This window comes from Pongo abelii, chromosome 10 (genome assembly GCF_028885655.2).
Source record: "Pongo abelii isolate AG06213 chromosome 10, NHGRI_mPonAbe1-v2.0_pri, whole genome shotgun sequence".
Classification (NCBI taxonomy): Eukaryota; Metazoa; Chordata; class Mammalia; order Primates; family Hominidae; genus Pongo; species Pongo abelii.
Genome location: NC_071995.2, coordinates 109,753,264 through 109,779,112, shown reverse-complemented (window position 1 = coordinate 109,779,112; position 25,849 = coordinate 109,753,264). Strand labels below are relative to the sequence as shown.

General features: G+C 44.8%; 1 protein-coding gene across 1 annotated transcript; it reads left to right on the top strand.

The window, feature by feature from the left end:
• The first annotated feature begins 346 nt into the window (after positions 1–346).
• On the top strand, positions 347–25,548 carry LOC129049389 (UPF0764 protein C16orf89-like). Its single transcript, XM_054528517.1, has 4 exons — positions 347–401; positions 1,739–1,894; positions 5,815–5,885; positions 25,492–25,548. The coding sequence occupies exons 1-4, from the start codon at positions 347–349 to the stop codon at positions 25,546–25,548; spliced, it is 339 nt and encodes a 112-aa protein (XP_054384492.1).
• Positions 25,549–25,849: the final 301 nt, after the last annotated feature.

Genomic DNA, 25,849 nt, shown 5'->3' with positions numbered 1-25,849 from the left:
AAGTAAGGAGACAATGCAAGGAAAGCGCTTAGCCTGGTACCCAGCACATGGTACATGCTCCCTCCATCCCTGCGAGCCTCAGGGATGATGATGTTCTTGATTGCTTGCTTTTACTAAACCATGAGTTGGTGGTGAACAACAGAGGCTCAGAATCCAGAGTCAGACCTGGTACCAAATTCTGACCTTGACCTTACTTTCTGTGTGGCCTTAGAAAGTAACTACTTTGAGCCTCGTATTCGTGTGTTCTCACGCTGCTGATAAAGACATACCAAAGGTTGGGTAATTTATAAAGAAAAAGAGGCTTAATGGACTCACAGCTCCACATGGCTGGGGAGGCCTCACAATCATGGCGGAAGGCAAAAGACACATCTTCCATGGCACCAGACAAGACACAATGAGAGGCAAGTGAAAGGGGAAACCCCTTATAAAACAATCAGATCTCGTGAGACTTATTCACCACCAGAACAGTATGGGGGAAAATGCCCCCATGATTCAATTATCTCCCACCAGGACCCTCCCACAACACGTGGGAATTGTGGGAGCTACAATTCAAGATGAGATTTCGGTGAGGACACAGACAAACCATATCAAGCCCTAATTTCATTCATTCACTTCTCCATTCATTCATCCATTCCGCACTTACTGAACAATGGCTTTCACGCTGAGCAGCATTTTAAGCACTTTCCTTGCAGCAATTCATGTGACTTCCACAGCAACCCTAAATGAGGTAGATGCTATTATAATTTTCCTTTTACATATGGGTGACCTAAGGCCCCGAGAGGAACTGTCACTTGCCTTGGGTAACACAGCTTGTAAATGTCGAAGTCAGGATTCAAACTCAGAACACCTGGCCGCAAAGTCCATGCTCTTAACTTTTTATAGCCAGATTTTTCCTCTCTGCAAATCAGAGGTTATAATAGCACTTTCCTCCTGGGGTTGTTGTGGGGATGAAACTCAGTCTTGCTTTTACACACTTAGCACAGTGCCTGGCCCTCAGGGAGTTGTTATTTGAATTTTTTTTTTTTTTTTTTTTTTGAGACAGAGACTTGCTCTGTTATCCAGGTTGGGGTGAAGTGATGCGATCTCAACTCACTACAACCTCTACTTCCCAGGCTCAAGCGATCCTCCCACCTCAGCCTCCTGAGTAGGTAGGACTACAGATGCATGCCACCATGCTCGGCAAATTTTTAATTTTTTTTTTTTTGTAGCGATGAGGTCTCACTATATTGCCCAGGCTGGGGAGCTGTTATTTTTATTTATCATTTTCTTTTTCTTGCCAGTACACCTCCAGGCCTCTGCACTTGACTCCCCTCTTGGCCTGGCTCTCTTTGGATTGCCTTTGAAGCCTCCAATTCAAGCATCACCTCTTCTAGGGATCCTTCCCTGACCTTGCAAAACAGGCTAAGTGTAAGCAGAGCCCCTGAGGTTACCACACTGTTCTACAATGTTCCACCTCCAGCTAATGTAGGAACAGGAGTTGTGCTTTCTTTTTTGTATTTCTGGCTCTTGATATGGTTCTGAACCACTGCAGATGCATGCTCAGAGACCAAGTACTCTTCATTCAACAAAATGTTCCAGCACTGATGGCGTGTTGGGCTCTGGAGCAACAGAGTGTGGGTTTGTTGAATGGCTAAAGGACCTATTTCCATTTTCTGTGCTCATTTGGCCATCTCACTGTGAGTGCTACTCCCTCATATACCTGAAAATGCTAAGGCAGCACTTTTTTTTTTTGAGACAGTGTTTTGCTCTGTCCCTGAGGCCGGGGTGCAATGGCGGAATCTTGGATCGTTGCAGCCTCTGCCTCCTGGGTTCAAGCGATTCTCCTGCCTCAGCCTCCTGAGTAGCTGGGATTACAGGCACCTGCCCTCACACCTGGCTAATTTTTGTATTTTTAGTAGAGACGGGGTTTCGCCATGTTGGCCAGGCTGGTCTTAAACTCCTGGCCGCAAGTGATCCGCCCATCTCAGCCTCCCAAAGTACAGGGGTTCCAGACACGAGCCACCACACCCAGCCTAAGGTGGCACTTTCTGGAAGGTTCCAGGCTCTTCCAAGTATCAGCCCCCTCCCCAGTTCCAGATACCCAGCGATCTGGCTGTTTTCCCCTCATTCCTCCCTACAAAGCTCCCAGGCTGCCCCTGCACCCAGCCCCTCTCCTGAAATAGTCTCTTGTGGTTTCCCATTTGTCTTCCCAGAGCAGTCTCGCTTCTTTCATGTGCCATGGGACGCACCAACTCTCCAGGCTAAAAATACCCCTGACATTTCTGAAGGCCTGTTAGGGCCAGAGCTGCTCTCCTGAAGAGAATGAGTGTCTCTGCAAATGGAAGCAGGTGGCGGCACAGTCGCGGGCGGAGGGCACCTACTGCACTTGCAGCTCTTAGTCCACCCAGTGGCCAACCGGCCTGCGTCCTTCATGACCCCCTCCTCGACCCTGAGCTCCTGGAGACCAGGAGTTATGAACTGGATTGTGTTCCCCTAAAGCTCATATGGTGAAGTCCTAACCCCCATTGTATTTGCAGACAGGGCCTTTAAGGAGGTAATTAATGTTAAATGGGATCATAAGGGCGGGGGGCTTATCCAACAGGACTGGTGTCCTTAGAAGAGGAAGACAATAGATCTCTCTCATGCTTTTGCTCTCTCTGCACACACAAGGAAGAGACCATTTAAGGACCCAGCAAGCAGGTAGCTGTCCACAAGCTTGGAAGAGAGGCCTCACTAGAAACCAACCCTGATGGTATCCTGATCTTGGACTTCTGGACTCCAGAATTGTGAAAAGATAAATTTCTTTTATTTCTTTTCTTTTTTTTTTAAGACCAGCTCTCACCCTATGACCCAGGCTAGAGTGCAGTGACACGATCATGGCTCACCTCAGCCTCAACCTCCCAGGCTCAGGTGATCCTCCCACCTCAGCCTCCTGAGTAGCTGGGACTACGGGCATGTACCACCATACCTGACTAATTAAAAAAAATTTTATTTTAGAGACGAGGTTTTGCCATGTTGCCCAAGCTGGTCTCAAACTCCTGGGCTCAAGTGATCTGCCCGCCTTGGCCTCCCAAAATGCTAGGATTACAGGCATCAGCCACTGCACCCAGCCAAGATAAATTTCTGTTCTTTAGGCCACCCAGTTTGTTGTGTTCTGTTATGGCAGCCCTAGCAAACTGATGCACCAGGGATTAAGGCTGGTTCCTCTCCATGTCCTCACACAGCCTGGCACAGAGTAGGTGCTCAGTAAATGTTTGTTGAATGAGGCACAGTAGTTATGAACAGTGATTAAAGAAACCAGATTGCTTGACTTCCAGTTCTGGTTCTGCCCCTTACTGGGTGATCTCTCTGTATCTCCATCATCTCATCTGTGAAGTGAAAGTAATAAAAGCTCCTAGGGTTGTTAGAGGACCACGTAAATATAGGTATTGCTTCTAGAGTAGAGCTTGACAATGGTAAGCACAAGATATGAGTTATTAGTATTCATTTTCTTGTCATCATGTTTATCTCATTGGGAATCTAGCTTTTCTTACTGCTCTGCTGTTTTTGTCTATGGTCTTTATTCTCAGTCATGTGGCAAAATTTTTCCACCCTCATGGTAGGAAAATAGCTGCTAGGTACTCAAGCTTGCATCCCATCCCTCAAAAGCCCCAGTCTAAAGAGAGCTTGTCGTTTCCTTCCTCAGAGTTCCAGCAAAAATCCTGGAGTGGCTTTCTTTAGTCTGTCTTTGAGTCCTGCCCTTTCCTGTACCAACTTCTGGGGCCAGAGAGAGAGCCTGTTCTTATGAGCCAGTCTTAGATGAGTGCCAGTCCCAGAACCAATCACTGTAGCCAGAAGGACAACAAGCTCTGATTGGCCAGGTCTGACACCAGTGATTGTGTCTAGGAGGATTAAATGCTCCAATTGGCTAGGCCCGAGTCACATGGGCATCAGGAACCAATCATTATGTCGAGGAAGATAAAATGCTCTGATAGGCCAGGTCTAAGTCATGTGCCCATCCTAGGAGCCAAGGGTTGAGGTGGGCTTCACCCAAACCTTGCACTGTGGTGAGGGAGGGGTGAGGGGTGCTGCTCCCAGATGCTGGAATGAATATAGGCAGGCAGATGATAGCAACCCTAAAGTGGGACAAAGCCCTTTGTCCCTTTTCCCCAGAGTGCCTCCAACTCAAGGTTATACTGGGTGTATGACTTTTATTAGACATGACACTTGCAATAGTGTGTGCATGTGTGTGTGTGTGTGTCTACATCACATTGCACAATGCAATTTAAGATTAAATATTAGATCTCCTATTCTTAAAAGCCTTCAGGTTCTTCCCTCCCAGCATCAGGGAGTTGTCTCTGGTGAGCCTCTGGCTTGTCCAGAGTCCCCCTATCCTTAGGGGCAGACGTTTTGTGGTTTCTCTATCTGGGCCCATAACCACATCTCTCTGCATCAAACAACACAAAATGCATTCACTGAACAAACATACCTTGATCTTATCTTCCTGCCTTGTCTCCTTTTAACCCTTTAGTTCCTCCTTCCACACAATGAGCAACTGTTTACTTGGCAAGATTTGAAAGTCAAGCTTCATTCACTATGAGGGTCTCCCCAGCATGAAAAAGTCGAGTCACATCTTAGAATAAAAATGGCTGTGGGAGGGATATGGGAATAAGAAAGTTCCAAGGGAAATTCTCCCCCAGACCTTGGGTAAAACCTCTCAGCTTCTCAAATCAGGCAAGCAGTTGTCTTATTTGATTAGGATTAACAGATTTTCCAAAGATAACCTATTTTGGTTTTATGATTCTATCTCTCTAGGCAGTGTTTACAATATGTATTTGCAGAAACAGAAAATGTATGCCAGGAACAAGGCGAGGGCCCTTGCCTGTGCTCACACAGTCTGTCATAAATATAGTATTAGGATGATGCCTGAAATTAATGTGAGTCATTTCCCAATAAATATAGTCAGTTAGTGAGGTGTTCCAGGACCGCTGATGGGAGATATATTTTGGTAAAATATGGTTTTTTTTATCGGTTGGGAACTGGGGTGGGGACACAAGGAAGGCATAAATCTCTATGGAAGAAGTATCTTTTATGATTATTCAATTCCACAGTAGCTCTAAGAGCCTAAAGTAGATTCATATTTACAGTTCCTGGAAGCACCTGGTTTTTATATATTGGGGAAAGAATTAGTATCAGGGCCTCCTCGTGGAAATCACTGACTTACGCTCTTGGACGGCAGGGAGGTGAGAGGCTCTTCTGCCAGGGTGCTCCATGAGACTGAATTAATTTCATCTGCATCCAGGCATGGTGTGAAGGAGACGTCACACAGCTGTCAGGGGAGAAGGGGCTGCTGGAAAGGTGGTCTTTGCTGGCCTTGATGCACAGGTGGCCCCTGACGCACAGGAGACAGGCATTGGGAATGGGGGATTGGGGGAGTGGGGTTAGGGCCACAGGGCCGGAAGAGGAAAAAGCATGCTAGGGAGAGGGCTGTAGCTAGCTGGCTGAAGGCGACTGTGATGGGGCGTATGTGCTTCTGTCCCTGAGAGCTTGGGCAAAACATACATATTCCCCATCTCGTCCCACCTGCCTTGATGCTCCCAAAGTCTGCAGATGAAGGAAGGAACCCTGGCCCTTTGTCACTTGCTGTTAATTTCCCTGCATGGGCATTATTAATTTCATTTTTTTTTTTGAGATGGAGTTTCACTCCTGTTGCCCAAGCTGGAGTGCAATGGCACAATCTCGGCTCACTGCAAACTCTGCCTCCGAGTTTTAAGTGATTCTCCTGCCTCAGCCTCCCGAATAGCTGGGATTACAGTTGCCCACCAGCACGCCTTTCTAATTTTTTTGTATTTTTAGTAAAGACAAGATTTCACCACGTTGGCCAAGCTGGTCTCAAACTCCTGACCTCAGGTGATCCACCTGCCTTAGCCTCCCAAAATGCTGGGATTACAGGTGTGAACCAGCACGGCCTTAATTTTAAGGTTAACTTTTGTATTAGTCTGTTCTTGTACTGCTATAAAGAACTACCTGAGGGCAGTTGCAGTGGCTTATGCCTGTAATCCCAGCACTTTGGGAACCCGAGGCAGGCAGATCACTTGAGGTCAGGAGTTTGAGACCAGCCTGGCCAACATGGTGAAACACCATCTCTACTAAAAATAAAAAAAATAAAAAAAAAAATTTATCCGGGTGTGGTGGCACATGCCTGTAATCCCAACTACTTGGAAGGCTGAGACAGGAGAATTGCTTGAACCTGAGAGATGGAGGTTGCAGTGAGCCAAAATTGTGCCACTGCACTCCAGCCTGGGCAACAGAGCAAGACTCCATTTCAGGAAAAAAAAAAAAAAAAAAAGAACTACCTGAGAGTGGGTAATTTATGAAAAAAAAAAAAGAGGTTTAATTGACTCACAGTTCCATAGACTATACAGGAAGCCTGACTGGGGAGGCCTCAGGAAACTTACAATCATGGCGGAAGGCGAAGGAGAAGTAGGCAGATTTTCACATGACAGAGCAGGAGAGAGGGGATTGGGAGGGGCCACACACTTTTAAACAACCAAATCTTGCAACACTCACTCACTATCACGAGAGCAGCACTGAGGGGGAATTCCACCGCCATGAGCCAATCACATCCCACCAGGCTCCTCCTCCAACACTGGGAATTACAATTCAACATGAGTTTTGGGTGAGGACACAGAGCCAAACCGTATCAACTTTATCATTTTTTTTCCCCTCTGCAAACAAAAATAATGCAAGTCCACCATCTGTTAGCCAAAATTCTAAAGTCCTAAAAGCTCTGGAAACTGTTGAGTCCTTCCTGCTTAACATGTGTGGTGGCAAAAGCTGATCGGAACCAATATGAGGTTATTTATGTTACTTATTCATCCCCCTTTGTGGAAATGTTTATACCTTTCACTGCAGAAATATTAATGTGTTTGATTATAGAGTGCTGCCCCGAACCTCTCTGGGAGTGTTAGATAAGACATGGCACCCGATGCCTTTCTAAGAGCCACACTGATTTTGAATCCTGAAATAGATCTTCCCCCAAAGGTTTCAGATAAAGGATTGTAGACTTGAACTGGCTATTTGCCATAAGAAAGTCTATATAATGTAGAAAGTAAAAGCCTTAAACAAAAAGTCGGCAAAGCATGTAGATATTCACAGAAGAAAAACAACTGCCCACTAAGCTGAGAACGAATTCAACTGTACTTGTAATTGAAGATGGCAGACTGAAACCATAATAAGCTCCATCTTTATCAGATTAAAAATACGGGAGAACAGGCTGGGCACGGTGGCTCACACGTGTAATCCCAGCACTTTGGGAGGCCGAGGCAGGCGGATCATGAGGTCAGGAGATCAAGACCATCCTGGCTAACATGGTGAAACCCCATCTCTACTAAAAATACAAAAAATTAGCCGGGTGTGGTGGTGGGTGCCTGTAGTCCCAGCTACTTGGGAGGCTGAGGCAGGAGAATTGCATGAACCCAGGAGGCAGAGCTTGCAATGGGCTGAGATCGTGCCATTGCACTCCAGCATGGGTGACAGAGCCAGACTCCATCTAAAAAAAAAAAAAAAATGGGAGAACATCCATTTTTGGTTAGGATGTGGTTAAAAGGCACTTCCATTCATGCAGATGATGTGGTAAATCTCACCAACTTTTTTGGAAGACAATCTGGCAATACCCATCCATATTTTATGAATTTATCTTTGAGACGGGGGTCTCACTACATTGCCTAGGCTGGTCTCAAACTCCTGGGCTCAATTGATCCTCCAGCCTCAGCATCCCGGGCAGCCAGGACTACAGATGGACACCACAGCGCCCTGCTGGAATGCTGCATCCACATTTTTATAAATGTATCTCCCTTAGTCCAGCAATTTCACTTCTTGGAATTTATCTTGTAACTAGTCATATTCACCTGGTGCAAAGATGAATGTTCACACATATTCAGTGCACCTCAGTTTGTAGTAGCAAAAAACTGGAAGCAACCTAAACATTAAGTGTTTATGAGAGAGGATTGGTTAAATACACTTGGAGCATGAAAACCATGGAATATTGTGAAGCAGTTAAAAAGAATAAACTAGATCGACATGAATGGACTTGGTAAGATGCCCACGATATAGAGTCCCAGGGACAGAGCATGCTATGCAATTCTACAATTCAGTTTTTAGCTTCCAAAAGTACATATATGCATATTATATATTTATGTGTGCAAAGAAAAAATTGTGGAAGAATATGTTCCAAACCGTGGTTATACTTCTATAAGATGCATGAAGACCAGGGATATTTCTCTAGATTTTATGCATTTTTGTGATGTTTAAAAGTTTTTACATTGATTCTATATCATTTTTTAGTTAAAATAAATTACCCGCAGTGAGGAAAAGGAAGCAGAAATTTCCCTTAATTCTACTCTCTTACCCAGAGATCACTGTTGTTGAAATTTGGCATTTTTTTAGAATTTTCTCTGTGACTACCTCATATTTACATCCCTGCGCATGTACATTTATTTTCTATCCGCAAGAATGAGTTTGTGCTGTCCAAACTCAAGTTCCCCTGCAATTTTCTTTTCCCTTTAGACATGATGCCCCGGACACCTTTCCACCTTTCCACATTACTGCCTGGAGCTCCGCATCCCAGGCATGCCACCATGAGAAGGCGTCATCGTCCATTTCACTGGCCACCCGTTGATGGACACCTGGGCTGACTCCAACTTTGGAGGCCTCATGTTCTGAAAAATTTTTGTCAACCAAACTGAATTTATTAAGTAATAATTAATTTGTTTCCCCATTTTTTATTCATCAAAGACGTACAAACTGCAGACCAGGGTTTCTGATTAGCAGGAGGCTCCCAAAGCCCAGAGAATCCCAGCCAAGAGCAAAGCAGCTGGGTGTTTGAAGAAGGCTGGGTGGCCTTATGGGTATGTGGGTTCCCTTTGTGTGTCGGGCTTTTTGCTTTTTTAACACAGGAGTAAACCCAGACCCCAAACAGAGAGGGGAGGGATGGCAAGGGCATTGATGGGCAGAAAGCTCTGGTGTTCAAGGGAACAGTAATTACAAAGTCACAGTGAAATCAGTCTTTGGATAAGTGGCTTAAACGTTCTGAGCCTCAGTTTCCCCTTCTGTATGATAGGGATCATCTTTTCTGCCTCCTGCTAGAGTTCCATAGTGGCACATAGTAGGGCCTCAATAAACTCAATAGACGTTAAAGGTAAACCACTAGAAATGAGGTGGAGCTTCTGTTATTTCAACAAATCTGTGTTGTGCTCCATGCTGATTGCTGGAGATGCGGAACGGACCAAGACCCAGCCCCTCCTCTCCACGAATCCAAGGACTAACTGGTTTTGCACAAGGAAAGGATAATTTCCCTGAGGAAAGTAAGGTGTTATTCCAGGCAAGGCATTAGATACTGGATGGGCCAAATCAACTGGAAGCTGGAAGCAGAATGAAAGGGGCCAGGGGCTGGGTGAGGGGGAAGTGGGGAGCGACTGCTTTGTGGGTTTAGGGTGTCCTTCTGGGACGAACAAAATGTTTTGCAACTAGATAGAGAGGGTGACTACACAACACTGTGAATGTACTTAATAGACGCCACTGAGTCGTACACTTCAAAATGGTTCATTTTATATTATGTGAATTTCACCTCAACGAAAACAAAAACTAGAGGCACAGATGGGTAAATGCAGCTCCACCCGCCCTCCTACCTAGCCGTGTGAAGAGGAGAAGGACCTATTAGGTGTGGGCGGGACCTACTAGGTGTGGGCACATTGCTTAACCTCTTGGTGCTTCAATTTCCTCATCTGTCAATTGCAGATTATAAATATCCACTCACAGAGTTGCCAGAAGAATTAAATCAGGTAACAGTTAAATCAGGTAATTAAATCAGGTAAAGCTTATAGCAGAGCCTGGCCCACAGTAAGTGATCAACAAATGGCAGTTATTATTACCATTACAGGCAAGAAAAATGGTGCTCAAGGGTAAAGGCAGAGAGACAGGCAGGGAGATTGCCTGGGCTGTGGATTGCAAGGTGTTACTTTGGGCTAGAGACACCCACAGGCATGATGAGGGAAGGTGGGAGAAACCAGTCTATTTCTGGATCCAACTGAATATGCTAGTGGGGGACCTCATCTGATCACAGCATTTATTGCAAAGTATAAATATGTAGTTTCCATGTGACACACTTAAGTCCAATCAAGATGATCAGGCTGCACTCTCAATTGTAAGAAGGTAAACTTGGAAAGGAAGGTGTAACCCAGTGCTCCCCAAAGTGAAATCCCTGGAACCCCAGTTCTTTAATGTTAATGTAATCCCTTTAAAGCCCAGGGATTAAAACAGGAATAAGGTTTCAGGTCAGTTGCAAAGGTATCATTGTTCAAAATAACCCTTGGCAAGGGCACAGGAATTATGTTTCTTCTGTCTTTATAGCAAACCAATTATTCATTATTGTTTGTACAATAAACTGAGGATTTAAAAAAAAATGGATGTTGATGACTATTCTGTTGTTTAAAAAGAAGTCACTGTGCTCTTGGCTTCCCCATTGGCTTTTGGCCTCATGAGGGATATTGGCAGAGTTTTTGGTAGCAGTGCCCCGTGAAAGATATAGCAAATACATGCCTAGCCCCTATCAAGTATTCTGAAAGCAATCTAATTGGCAGATTATACCTACAGAGTGGCAGCTACAGGATGGGATTCAGGAATGGTGTGCACCAGGGTCTCTTTGAGAGTATCCTCTAGAACACAAAGTTAGTGAGTTGATAATAGATGTTCTATGAGAAAAGCATTCCCTGGTCAATTAAGTATGGGCAACAGCGAGTTAACAAAGTTCCACAGGTTTATTTCACGCAGAAATTGTCAGAGCCTTTAATGTCTTAAGGCTCATTTGACTTTCCCAAGAAGGGGTAGAGGATTTGGTGTTTCCCAAGTTGATTTGCATAGAGAACGCTTTTTTTCCCAAAACAAGCTAAAGAACTGGGGTTCCAGGGATTTCACTTTGGGAGCCACTGGGTTACATCTTCCTTTCCAAGTTTACCTTCTTACAATTGAGGGTGCAGCCTGATCATCTTGACTGGACGTAAGTGTGTCACCAAACACTGAATGAACATCTGTCAAAGACTTGTGTGTGTTGGTGCTGGGAGGCAGCCTCGAAATGACATAGTCTCTGTCCTCAAGGAGAACATGATCTAGCCAGGCAGAATACTAGCACTAACAACAACAACAGTAATAATAGCAGTTCTCATTTACTGAGCATTTGCTACATTCCAGGCACTATGCTAAATACATGCTCAAACAAGCTCATTTAAACACATCAATAGTGGGAACAGTGTTATCATTCGCATTTTACAGGTGAAGAGATGAAGTTCAGAGACAGCAAGTAACTTGGCCAAGGGCACACAGCAAAGAGGTGGCAGAGTGGGGCCTTGAGCAGATTGTTTGGATCTGAAGGTCACAGACATCACTCCATTTGCTCTAAAGACCTGGTCAAAGGAGAAAAGCAAAGGGGTTAAGTCATAGGCCACCAACTTAAGAAGAGGGTAGCAGAGACCTCTTGGCACCTCCTCCAGTTTGTGATATGCGGTGTTCCTAGCCCAAAAAGGGGCTCTAGGGTGAGAAGGACCTGGGGCTAGGTGAGAACTGGGGAGAAGCTTGAACTCCACACATAAATATCTGTAAGGAATGGAGCAATAGCTATAAGTTATCCCAGCAATGGGACAGCTGGAGAGGAAACTCAGGATGATAAGAAGGAGGAGGCTGGGAGACACAGTGGGAGGAATGTGGACTGGAGAACCAGGAGAACTGGCCTCTTCTCTTGCTCCAATTTACTGTGCAGCCTTGCACAGGTCACTTAACCTCTCTGGTTTATCCAGGTCTCAGCATCACACACCATTCTTATACTCACACTAGAACTATGACAGTGCTTCCTCCAAAAGACAGGCCCTTTCAAAGGCAAGGAGAAGCTTCAATTCACCTTCTGCTTCCCAGTATATGTTATCATACCCTGCACACTTTAAGTTCCCCATAAATGTTTGTTGATTGAATGAGTGAACGAGTGAAAAAGTAGGTGAAACTGTAATGGGAAGAGGGTCGAATTAAACTGACACCAGAGTAGAAACTCCTGAGATGTATTTTCCCAGCTTTCCACTAAAATACCTAAGAAGGCAGAAAGAATTGAAAACTCACAGTGCTGACACCCAAGACTGACAGGCCCTTTTTGCTAGAATCTGGGAGGAATTTCCATAAATACAAGGCAGATGGAGCTGGGTCAAGATAAACAATCAGGATTCTGTTCAAGTTTTATCTCCTGAGTCAGGGGAACCATTCCAGGCCAAAAAGAGGTCGAAAAGCACTCAACCATTTCCCCATTTACAACTCCGGTCTCTGAGACCCAGAGTCTGTGCCAATCAGAAAGTTGAGGTTGGAGGAGGGGTGGAAGTTTTCTCCACTGTGTGGTGAGGAGGGATGTGTAATTTTGTAGGCAAAGTACTCTTTTTCTTACTGGCCCGTAGTTCTACTGAAGTTAGAGACTGAAGTTTCCAAGGCCAGCCATGGTGCCTCACGCCTCAAATCCCAACACTTTGGGAGGTTGAGGCAGGAGGATCACTTGAGCCCAGTAGTTAGAGACCAGCCTGGGCAACATAGGGAGACCCCGTCTGTACTAAAAATACAAAAATTAGCTGGGTGTGGTGGTGCACACCTGTGGTCCCAGCTACTTGGGAGGCTGAGGTGGGAGGATCACTTGAACCCAGGAATTTGAGGCTGCAGTGAGCTATGATTGCACCACTGCACTCCAGCCTGGATGAGAGATAAAGACTTTGTCTCAAAAAAATAAAAATTAAAACATTTTAAAAAATGAAGTTTCTAGAAGACTATATAGGTCGGGGAGATAAAATAGAGGGAAGAATGTCAAAAGCACTTTGATTCCCAAGAAGGACAACTCCCAGAAGTGCTATTGCCCATGGAAGACACTGGGATGGAGTGCGTGCTGGGGATTATAGTTTTTAATGCATTTCTTTTAGTTCATTGTGCCAAAGAGCCAACAGTGCAGTGGGATAGAAGGGGTTCCCTCCTCAGTTCAACACAGTGTAATAGGCGAGCGCCTGGTTGACACTGGCTCTAGTTGCTATACAGACCAGCCAGTCTTTCCTCTCCAGGTTTAGATTATAAAGTGGTGGTGGCTGGGCACAGTGGCTCATGCCTGTAATCCCAACACTTTGGGAGACCAAGGCAGGTGGATGGCTTGAGCCCAGAGTTCAAGACCAGCCTGGGCAACATGGTGAAATCCCATCTCTACAAAATATTTAAAAAATTAGCTGGGCGTGGTGGTGGGTGCCTATAGTCCCAGCTACTTGGGAGGCTGAGGTGTGAGGATCACTTGAGCCCAGGAGACAGAGGTTGCAGTGAGCCGAGATCGCACCACTGCATTCCATTCAGGGTAACAGAGTGTCTCTGTCTCAATAAATAAATAAATAAATAAATATCAAATAAAATGGTGGTGTTTAGGGTGAGGAGCTGGGGTCAACCAGTACTTTAGTGGACAATGAGAGGTACTGAGGGCAATTCACACAACCTGTCTATCGGTAAACACAAGCCTAGGTAATAACCAGCTTCTGCAAAGATGAATAAACAAAAGTCAATCTGTGGAGAGTATGCAAAAAATTACTGCATAATGAGAGGAAGGAAATGTCTTTCTAAAAGGAAGAAGCTACCTTTAAAAAATATTTACGATGTGTCCCAGAAGAAAAACAATGAAAATTTGTCTTGTGTGCTACATAGAACATACACAAAGGGGATAATTTCAATAAAATAGGAGCAGAAGTTTCTAAGAACAGTGTAGACAGAGATTAAAAAACAAAAGCAAAACTAAGATTGCAATGACAGAATTTAAATACCCAGTGGGAGTGGTTAAAGTGCAGCAGTGACCTTGCAGGAAACCAAAATCAGTAATATGGGAGCCAAGCTCGAGAAGCTCTTGTAGCATAAAGAGGAAAAATGATAAATGTTATGGACAGAAAGATTATTTATGAGGGGCAATATCAGCTTAAGGAAAATGGGCATTCATGGTGGAAAAAAAGAAATAAAATGCAAAAACAAACATGGACAAAAATTACAGAAAGCATTCTGGGTCAGAAAAAAATAAAGCCCAAGTTGCTGGGCGTGGTGGCTTACACCTGTAATCCCGGCACTTTGGGAGGCCGATGTGGGTAGATCACTGAGGTCAGGAGTTCAAGGCCAGCCTGGCTAACATGGTGAAACCCCATCTCTACTAAAAATACAAAATTGGCCAGGCATGGTGGTGCATACCAGCGATCCCAGCTACTTGGGAGGCTGAGGCAGGAGAATTGCTTGAACCCAGGAGTTGGAGGTTGCAGTGAGCCAAGATCACACCACTGCACCCCAGCCTGAGTGACAGAGTGAGACTCCTCCAAAAAAAAAAAAAAAGGCCAACTATACAGGAAAAAGGACTTATCGCAATTCAGGCAAAATTACTGAGAAGAGGCGCACATTTTTCTGGCTATCTTTTGCTTTGTAATGAACTCCATCATCTCACTATTATCTCTGATGGTTTTGTGGGTGCCCTTGGCACAGCTGGGTGACCTTGCTCAGGGTCTCTGGTTGCAGTCAGCTGGTGGCAGGGATTAGATCATTTGAAGGCTTCTACCATTGTGTCTGGGATCTGGGCTGGGATGGCAGGAACAGGTAGGGGCTGGCTGGGCATCTCTTTCTCTTCACCCCACCTGTCTGTGGGCTAGCTTGAGCCTCCTCACAGCCTGGCAGTCTCAATCAAGGTTACTGGGCTTCTCCCATGGTGGCTGGCTTCCTCCAAACTGAATGTCCTAAGAAGCCCCGGAATAAGCTTCAAGGCTTCCTCTGTGCCTAGCTTCAGAAGGCACACAGTCTTCTGAGAGTCTTCTTTTCCATTTCACTCTATTGGTCAAGTCAAAGAAGTGGAGAAAGAGATTGTACTTCTCAATCGTGAAAGGCTTGCACGTACGGGGAGGGAAGGAATGGATGGTGGCCATCTTGGAAACAAGCTCCCATCCCTACTGACATGCCCTTAAAAATATTTCAAGGAAAAACCTCTAAGGGTCCAAGTTGAAAACACAGGTTGCCTGAGAAAGGTAAGAATTGAATTTCACATATGCAACCCCAAATATGGAGTTACAGAGCAAAATTATGTTCATAGTAATTTTATACTCAATCAAGTTATTACTCATGTGTGAAAGCAACTAAGGAACATTCTCTGATAGTCAAGGGCTCAGAGAATGTAATACTTGTATGATCTTTTGAAAAAACTACTTGAAAATATATTCTAGTCAACCAAGAAGTGAATCCAAATCAAAGCATGCCTGAATTGGAAAGCCAATGAACTGTGTTTTCTGTTTAGTGGAAATATTTCCAAGAATAGCAAAGCTCCTCAATATTTGGTGATGATCATAGAAAGAATAAACGGAGGCTGAAAAATTTCTTCTGTAGAATCTGCAGATTTGCCTCTACCATTCTGTGTCCCGAGATGCTGGGTGTGTGGTCAGGAATCTGGTGCACATTTATTTATTTATTTTTTTTTTGAGACAGTCACACTCTGTGGCCCAGGCTGGAGTGCAGTGGTGTGACCTCTGTTCACTGCAACCTCTGCTTCCTGGCTTCAAGCGATTCTCCTGCCTCAGCCTCCTGAGTAGCTGGAATTACAGGTGCAGGCCACCACCTCCAGATAATTTTTGTATTTTTAGTAGAGACAGGGTTTCACCAGATGGGCCACCACCAGTGCAGTCGCCAGGTTGGTCTCGAACTCCTGACCTCGGGTAATCCACCCATCTCGGCCTCCCAAAGTGCTGGGATTATAGGCGTGAGCCACCGCGCCCAGCCTGATGCACATTTCTATGAAGCATGGAAATGACACCTTGTCATTCAGTGGAGAACAAAAACACGTGGCCTCTAGACCAGGGGTCGCAGGCCCCATTGACGTTTAGGGGCCAGCAGGTATTATTTGTGGATAAAGTGGGTAAGTGTTAGAGAGGATGTTGAGGAGAACTGGGGAACTGGGCCCTGTGATGTCCATTTTACAGATATCCCCTGTCCCAGGTTTGTTTGCTTGTTTTTGAGACAGAGTCTTGCTCTGTTGCCCAGGCTGGAGTGCAGTGACACAATCTTGGCTCACTGCAACCTCCACCTCCCATGTTCAAGCAATTCTTGTGTTTCAGCCTCCCAAGTAGCTGGGATTACAGGCATGCACCACCGCACTCAGCTAATTTTTGTATTTTTAGTAGAGATTGGGTTTCACCATGTTGGCCAGGCTGGTCTCGAACTCCTGGCCTCAAGCAATCCACCCAAGTCAGCCTCCCAAAGTTCTAGGAATACAGGCATGAGCCACCACACCTGGTCCCCTGTCCCAAGTTTCATAGCGGTTTGGATCAGGACAGCTTCTTCATTCTGGAAGCTTCTTCAGAGGATGCTTACAGGGATGCTGGCACTATCAGGAGGCAGCAGAGGTCTGCGTTTCTGAGTGGGGGAGGTGGGAGCAGCCATTGGCCTGGAACTCATGTCCCTGCCACTGGGCACCTGGGTCTGCAGCCACCCACCTGGGTGAGGAGGGACCTTGTCTCTCTGCCAGCCAACCAGCCCTCTCTGCCTCACTCCTTCCTTGTGCCTGTTCCTCCACTTTCTCTCTCTTCCCACCTGCCTTCCCTCCTCCCTCCTGTCTCTCTATTTCTTCCTCTCCCTTTGTCTCTCTCTTCCACTCTGCAAGCTCTTAGTAAGCACCTGTTGTGTGCATATCACTGGGATAGGCTCTGAGTGTGACACGTCGCACCCAGCTGGATGTGAGCTCATCTGTCTCCCCCTCCACTTCCACATATGCAGAAACAAGGCTTTTCAGTAAAGAAATACAACGAATTTCTCTGAGGCCAACAGTAATTACCCTCTAGACACAATCGCATGAAATTAGCTGAAAAACTCACCTGATCCTTGAACTTTCTGCCTCCTCGGTAATTTCAGCTCTGAAATACTGTCATTGCATTTAAGAAAGAACAGTGAGAAGGAGCTTTGTGATAGGCCCGGAACAACTCTGCAAGCTCAGGCATGCCAGGTTCAGGCACTGGCTTCTAGAGGAGGCCGGCTCCTTGTCAGAGGTCTGCCCAGCTGTGCCCCAGAGCTCAACCCTCATCCTGGTTACAGGCCAGAATTTCCTTCCTCCACCGAAGCTCATGCAAGTTGGGCACTGTGGTGGAGGAAATGCCTCACACCAATACTTTGGACCATGCTTGGATCTGCACATTTACACAAAACTACAAACCCTTCCTTCCTTTGCTCCCTCTCACCTCTCCACCCAGTTCATACACCTAACGTCTTTTATAAAAGTCTTAATGTGCTATTTGCCCTAGGATTAAATTAAACCCAAATTTCTGGTTCCTTTCATCATTGTACCATCATGCTACTGGGGAGTGCTTATAAGATCCTCCACGTTCTTTCTTGATGAAAATCATCTCTTTTTTTTGTTTGTTTGAGATGGAGTCTCTTTCTGTTGCCCAGCCTGGAGTGCAATAGCATGATCTCGGCTCACTGCAACCTCCACTTCCCGGGTTCAAGCAATTCTGTTGCCTCAGTCTCTCGAGTAGCTGAGATTACAGGCACCTGCCACCATGCCCGGCTAATTTTTGTATTTTTAGTAGAGACGAGGTTTCGCCATGTTGGCCAGGCTGGTCTTGAACTCCTGAGCACAAGTGATCCCCTTGCCTCAGCCTCCCACAGTGCTGGGATTACAGGTATGAGCCACCGCACCTGGCTGAAAATCATCATTTTAATAATGCCTTTTTCTTTTAAGTTTGTGCAAATTATTTTATGCTTTATGCTGTAATCAAAACTATGTGAGACAGACATTATATTGAGCGAAAGAAGCCAGACATTGTATGAATTCATTTATGTGAAGGGAAAGAACACGCAAAATGAATGAAGGTCAAAATTACGTTTCCCTCTGGTAAGGTGGTCAAGGGGTGTGAGGGAAACATCTCGGGTGCTAGACATACTCTGTATCTTTTTTTTTTTTTTTTTTTTTGAGAGAGAGAGAGAGGGTCTTGCTCTGTTGCCAAGGCTGGAGTGCAGTGGTACAACCACAGCTCACTGCACCCTTGACCTCCCAGGCTCAAGTGATCCTCCTGCTTCAGCCTCCCAACTAGCTGGGACTACAGGTGCACACCACCATGCTCAGCTAATTTTTTAATCTTTTTGTAGAGACAGGAGTCGCATTATGATGCCCAGGTTGGTCTGAAACTCCTGGGCTCAAGCAATCCTCCCACTTCAGCCTCCCAAAGTGGTGGGATTACAGATATGAGCCATCATGCCAGGCCTGTATCTTGATGTGAGTGCTGGTCACATAGGTGTATGTAATGTTTGTCAACATTCATTGAATTGAACACATAGGGATATGTGCTCTTTATCATGTTATACCTTAATTTAAAAACAGATGTATGCAAGTTAGTTTCTTTACAATGCAAGTTTGTGCTGAAATTTCTCTATTTCTTGCTGTCCTTTGCACTATTGGCTTTGTTTGTTGGCAGAAAGTGTTGTGTTCTTTGCTCCTGTTAGCTTATTTTTAAGGAGCACTGTTAAATTTCTTTTATGTATTGCCCCCCATCATGATATTACTCCTCATGAGAATTCATAATCTAGAAGGAAAGCTAACATTCATACTCAAGTAACAATCATGCAGAGTTTCAATGTGAATTTGGGAGGAAGCATGAGAATCTCTAAGGATGAAGGCAAGAATGTAAAGAGTGATCTCACACAATTAGTGCAGTCTAACAAGGACACAGGAAGAACAAACTGGGGTTCCATGGGCTGGGGTCAGATCATGGAGGGCTTGGATGCCAAATTGCCATTTGTTTTAGTAGACCATGGGAAGCTACTGGAGTTTCTTCAGCAGAAGAGGAGTGTTATCAAACCCATGCTTCCCAGAGAGAAATACAGCAGTGTGCCCAAGACGAGGCAATGCCTGAAGGCTGGGAAACCAGGCAAGAGGGTACCACAATAACCCGAGTGAGAAGTAATAGGGCTTGACATAGGTAAAGAACTAGAAAGGAGGTGATGGATGCTATAAATAATGGGACCAATGGGTATAGACAGGATTGATGAAAAAGAGAAAGAACAGGCCAGGTGTGGTAGCTCACGCCTATAATCACAACACTGGGAGGCTGAGGCGAGAGGATCACCTGAGATCAGAAGTTTAAGACCAGCCTGGCCAACATGGTAAATCTGCGTCTCTACTAAAAATACAAAAATTAACTGGGCATGGCGGTGCGTGCTTGTTATCCCAGCTACTCGAGATGCTAAGGCAAGAAAATCGCTTGAACCCGGGAGGCAGAGGTTGCAGTGAGCCAAGACCATGCCACTGCACTGCATCCTGGGTGACAGAGAGAGACTCTGTCTCAGGAAAAAAAAAAAAATAAAGAGGAAGAAAAGGCTTACCAGTTGGGAGCATGGGCTCTGGACTGATACTGTGTGACCTTGAATCCCGGCTCCACCCACATATCAGCTGTTAATTTTAGGCAAGTCTCTTAACCTTATTATCACTCATTCAATGACAAGGAGATGGAAGCTTTGTGAAATTTGTAAGCTTCCATCTTTTTGATAATAAGAACACCTGTTACATAGGATTACATGAGTTGTGCCACATAAGGCACTATTGTAGGACACAGGGACACTGTAGGCCCTCAGTGAATGGGACATAGTATAATGATTTTCATTATCATCATAATTATTTGGGATATTATTAAGAATGCCTAAAAGGTGGTCAGCACAGGCAGAGTGAAAGGTTAGGCGAATGATTGGTTCCTTTTTTTCTCAGCAAAAGCTTTAAGAGCCAACACCATGGTTCATCATGTTCCCATTTCCTTCTGCCGTTGCAGACATAGGCCACGCCACTAGATCCCAACAAGAAGATGACAGAACAGAGGCTCAAGCTACCCACCATTGACATGTAACCTGAACAAGAAATAAACCTGTATGGTTGTAAGCCATGGAGACTTAGATGTTTGTTGCTGCAGCATAATCCAGTCTCCCCTGACTGCTACAGAGGGTGAATGAGTTGTCCAATGACCCTCATCTGTGACATCAACAAGGTTAAAGCAGAAAACTCCCACAGGTTCCTCCAGAAAGGCTTACAAAGACACAGCTTCAATCTTTCCCATCATAACAACAATCATAGCATCAGACTGTTAGCACACGCCAAGGGGGATAATTTGGGTGGAGTGGGAAGATGCTCTGTACCCGGTATTTTACAGTTAAGGGCAAATTTGCAGAGATTTGGAAAATTGGGTGCTGTGTGGAGTAAACACACTGAGCAAGTTTTCAGCTACAACACAGCTGAGCTCAAGGGAATGGGGTTTGATAGTTAGTGTCAGCATAATGAATTAAAAAAAAAACAAAACCCACTCCAGAATGTCTGCAAAATACTGTCAAGCTAAAAATCGTGCCTGCGGGGTTTTTTTAAAAAGCAATTTCCCTAGCCACTGTGGCTAATAATATCTCATTTTGTTGACTCTAAAAGAAGGTCTTTTTAAAAATGCTGTAGCATGTCATCTCCCAGTTTAAATCCTCTCAATGACTTCCCATTGCCTTGAAGGTCAAGTTGAAACTCTTCAAATGACCCATAAGCCCCTTCATGACTGGGTCCTGCCTACCTATCCAGCTTCACATCTGGCCTCCCATCCTGAGGCCCCACCACTCAAGGACAGAAAATTCCTAGTAGAAGCCAAGCCCACCCTGCTTCTGAGCCTTTGCACTTGCTGTTCCCTCTGTCCAGAACACTCTTCCAACCATTGAGAAAATATTCGGTTATGCATAGGGTACCAGGCAAGCAGATGCTCCAAATGTTTGAAATAATACAAATAATTTCCATAATGCAAATGCAAGTACCTTTCTCCAAAACAGTATTGGGACGTGGGGGACATCACAACATGTTTTAAAGTTTCCTTGTACAGTTGACCGTTCAACAACATGGGTTTGAATTACCTGGGTCCACTTAACGCATGGATTTTCTTCCATCTCTGACACCCGTGAGATAAGACCAACCCCTCTTATTCCTCCACCCACTCAACATGAAGACCATGAGGATGAAGACCTTTATGATGATCCACTTCCATTTAATGCATGGTAAATATATTTTTTCATCCTTATAATTTTCTTAATAACATTTTCTTTTCTCTAACTTACTTTATTGTAAGAATATAGTATATAATACATGTAACATACAACATATGTGTTAATCAACTGCTGACTGGAAGCCTTATCCGTTAAGCAATAATTCCTCCCCTCCCTCCTTCCTCCTAGCTTCTGGTAACCTCTAATCTACTGTCTACTTTCAGTTTCTATGGATTTATCTCTTTTGGACACTTGTATATGAAATCATACAATATATGGCTTTTGTGTCTGTGTCTCCCCCTTAGCACAATGTTTTCATGGTTCATCCACACTTTAGCAGGTTTGCAATCCACACTTTAGCAGTATCAGGACTTTATTCTTTTTCACGGCTAAATAATATGTCACTGTACAGAGGGGCCACATTTTGCTTATTTGTTCACCTGTTGCTGGACACTTGGGTCATTTCCACTTTTTTCTTCCACCTCCGCCACTCCTGAGACAGCAAGACCAACCCCTTCATCGTGAAGACTGTGAGGATGAAGACCTGCTGCCAGCAGTGCTGCCGTGAACAATATTGGCATTGCTTAGTGGGTATGATGAAAAAGTCTTGGAAAGAGATAGTGGTGATGGTTTCACAACACTGACTCCAGCAGATGTTGCCATTCTGACCATTTCTGATTATACAATGTTCATTACCAGAGCAATGTTCATTACCAGAAATCAACATGAAAACTAACCAAACTAAGCAAATGTACCCAAGGCCACTGAATAGTATACTCAGAAATGATCAGAATGGCAACATCTGATTGAGTCCCTGTTTTAAATTCTTTTGGGATGTACCCAGGAGTAGAAATGCTGGGTCCTACAGGAATTCTCTTGTTTCCCATCACCCCTCTACGTCCCCCTATCAGTGGCAATAATATTGTTTGGGGAGCCCCGGCTACTTGCCAGGCACGGTGCTAGGCCTTTTAGCTGCATCAGCTCATTGGAGCCTCTGGCAACCCTCTGTGGCATATACACTTATTACCCCCATTTTCCAGGTGGAGAAACTGAGGCCTAAGTAGATCCTGCAACTTGCCCCAAATTACAAACCTAGGAAGTGCAAAGCAGGGATTTGAATTCCAAAATCTCTGCTCTTAACCAGTCTTCCGCCTGAATCACATGATGTGGTGGCGGGAGGAGTGGGGAATGGGAGGGAGGTGGATGGAGACCCTCTTTCTGAAAGTGTTGTCCAGTCTGTAATTATAAAGATTAACTGAAAAGTCTTGCATGGTAGTCCCAGAACTTAAGTTCCTTTGGAGGGTTTTTGTCTTCTGGTTTTTTTTAGACTGAGACTCACTCTGTCGCCCAGGCTGGAGTACACTGGTACTATCTCGGCTCACTGCAACCTCCACCTCCTGGGTTCAAGCGATTCTCCCACCTCAGCCTCCTGAGTAGCTGGGATTAAAGGCGGGCACTACCAAGCCTGGCTAATTTTTGTATTTTTAGTAGAGACGGGGTTTTGCCATGTTGCCCAGGTTGGTCTCAAACTCCTGACCTCAAGAGATCTGCCCACCTTAGCCTCTCAAAGTGCTGAAATTACAGGCATGTGCCTCTGCACCCAGCTCCTTTGGAGGTATAATACTGTTTCAATGTAAACACACCATTTGACTATTTTATACAAGGGAGGAGGAGGCTGGTGCTCCCTTATCGTAAGAGCAATGTTCATTACCAGAAATCAACATGAAAACTAACCAAACAAGCAGAAAGAAGAAAATGTTTGAAACACGCACACACAAACTATAGTTCTACCTCCTCGGGCGCTATTACTATTAACATCTTGGTGCTAATGATTCTTTCAAAAAAAATTTTTTTTTTTGAGACAGAATCTTGCTCTGTCACCCAGACGGGAATGCAGTGGTGCAATTGTGGCTCACGGAACCTCTCGGGCTCAAGTGATCCTCCCACCTCAGCCTCCTGAATAGCAGCAACTACAGGTGTGTACCATTATGCCCTGCTAGTTCTTTTTCAGAGATGGGGTCTTGCTATGCTGCCCAGGCTGCTCTTGAATTCCTGGGCTCAAGTGATCCTCCTGCTCCAGTCTCCCAAAGTGCTGGGATTACAGGCATGAGCCACCTGGCCCAGCTTCCAAATCTTCTTCTATGCATATGCAAGTGTATGATGAATCTCTTTTTTAATGAGATTGTACAGAGTGTGCCATTTCTTAATCTTTTTTTAATTTAACACATCACAATTATATTCCATGTTAATAAATATATTTCTCCAATATAATTGTATGATTATTGTGTATTTCATTCATTCACTCAGCAAGCATTTACTGAGTGACTTTGTGTCTCAGGATGTATTTAAGAGAGCCTCTAGTATTATATATAAGTTCTCCCAACTTCTCACTAGGATAAAGAGCACTATATTAAATATGCTCATAGCTAAATCTTTGAACTTATACTTTGATTATGTTTTGGAAATAAATTCTTAGAGGTAGAATTGTTTGATCTAAATAAAACACTTTTCAGGCTTTTGACATTCTCTGAACCAGTCATATTTGGTTGTGAGGAATAGATCGCTACTTGAACTAGCTCAAATTCAAGGTGGTTTATTTAAAGGACACAGACCTTAGGAAGGGTGAGAGCAGAGCAGCTTCAGGGTTCTCAGCAGCTGAAGTTCATGGCCTCTCAGTCTAATGCTCTCATTGACTTGACTCTGCCAACTCAGTCTTCATTTCAATTCTATCCAAATTCTCAAGAAAGAGAGAAGCTGGTTGGTGGAGCCTCAGCCTATGGGACTGGCTCCTCTACGTTAGACGATTCCTTGGTCGAATTATGGTCAAATTATGGGCAGCCAGTGAGACCCATATGGAACTGATAACCTCCTATCCCATGAAGTGCATCTTAATAATGGCTTGAGAATAAAAATAGGTAGGAAGAGAAAAAAAATAGCATCCTTTTAATTTTTTTGTGCATGTAAATGGATCATCATTCTTGGAACAAGATCAGAATTCTTTTGGTTGTACATGACAGAAACCCAATTTAAACTGGCCTAAGCATGAAGATATTTATTGGCTCATGTGACTGGGAAGTTCAGGGGGTAGATCTGTCATCAAACACAGCTACAGCCAAGAGGCCTACAGTGTCACCAAGACTCTTTCTTCCCCACTCCCCACCCTCTCTGCTCCACTCCACTTTCTTCTGCGATGGAGGCATTCACAGGCCAACTCTCTCCAGGATAAGGTGCAAAGGCCCCAGCAGTTCCTGACTTATCCTACCACCTTGGCAACCCCAACAGGAAGAGGGCCTGACTCCTCACAGCAAAAGTCCCAGGGCTCACTCCTATTGAGACTTCACTGACTCAATCACCATGGCCAAGGGAAAGGAGGTGGCCGATTGGTCAGGAGTAGGTCTTGGGCCTGCCCCTGGGCTGGGTAGTAGGGTTAGCCCTGCCTGAACCATGTGGACAGAGAGTAGGAGAAGGGTGACTAAATCAGGTGCTTTTTCCAAAAGAAGGGAAGTGGACACCAGGCAGAGCACACCAAGAAGTGTTGCTGCAGAAATGTAGTAGGGGTTTTCCCCTCTTTTTCCAGTAGAAGAGATGCATCCTATTGAGCCATTCTGATTATCTGTTCTCAGTTTTCTCAAATGACAAATAAGAGGTGTTGTGAGCTTGGTGTGAGAAGTTCCATATAATTTTCTGGAATGATGGAGACATTCTATATCTGCGGTGTCCAGTATAGAAGCCACAAGCTACAACGTTGCTACTGGACTCTTAAAATGCAGCTAGTGGGACTGAGAAACTGAATTTTTCATTTTAATTAATTTAAATTTAAATAGCCACACAAGGCCGGTGGCTGCTGTAATCAGACAACACAGAATAAAAGCCTGCTAAGTTTTTCTTTTAGCGTTGGATAGAAATGTGAGATCTTCAATGCATCTGGTCTGTAGTAAAAGAAACTCTCTTGCCCTTGTCTGCTGCGAGAGAAACTTTCTGAATCTCAGGGAGTTTTTCCATGAGAGTGATGGGAGGTCTGCGCTGCGTCCATGGGGCCAGCGATGAATGTGGCGTCTTGTAATGAAATAACTGAAACATCATTGTGACTGTAGAATCAAGGGTCTTCCCTCCTTATCTCCAAAGTGCCCGTGTTTTACATGAAAAAGCGTTTCTAATTAATAGGCCAGCCCCTCTTGAGTTTGATAAAAACAGAGGAGAAAAGGATTTGATTAACCCACGATCTTTTCAATTTGGCGTGTTCTGCATGAGTGAAGTGTGTTTTCTGCAACCGAGCCAAGCCAGGCTCGTCCTGGTTTACCGTGATAACATTCTTCCCTTTGTGCAGCCCTGATTCACTTCCAGGAGAGGCTGGTATGAAGAGATTCTCAGAGGTAATCACTAACGTGGCCCTCAAGGGTAATCTGGATTCTCATACAGACAGTGGCCCACACGAGGAAGGAAAAGACGACAAAAGCTTCCATTGTCCCCAAGTAAGATAGTTTGTTCAGCCTGGAGACCGAGGGTGGGAGGTTTGGGCTAAGCAGGGATGGGAGGAAGGGTGACTGGGTCACTCAAAGTCAAAATGTCAGGGACTGTGATGATGCAGAAGGAAGACAGCCAGTTGTAGCAATCATCCGGTGCTATGATTTGTTGTCTGCTATCTGTCCTGTCTGCTGTGTATGGCCAAAGAAGCCCTCACTGCCTGGGGTCAAAGCAGGTCACAGAGTAATGTGTTTTCTGATTTCATTTTTTCTCTTTGTTGATGCAGAGATAAGAAACTTCTTTCTCCTCTCTG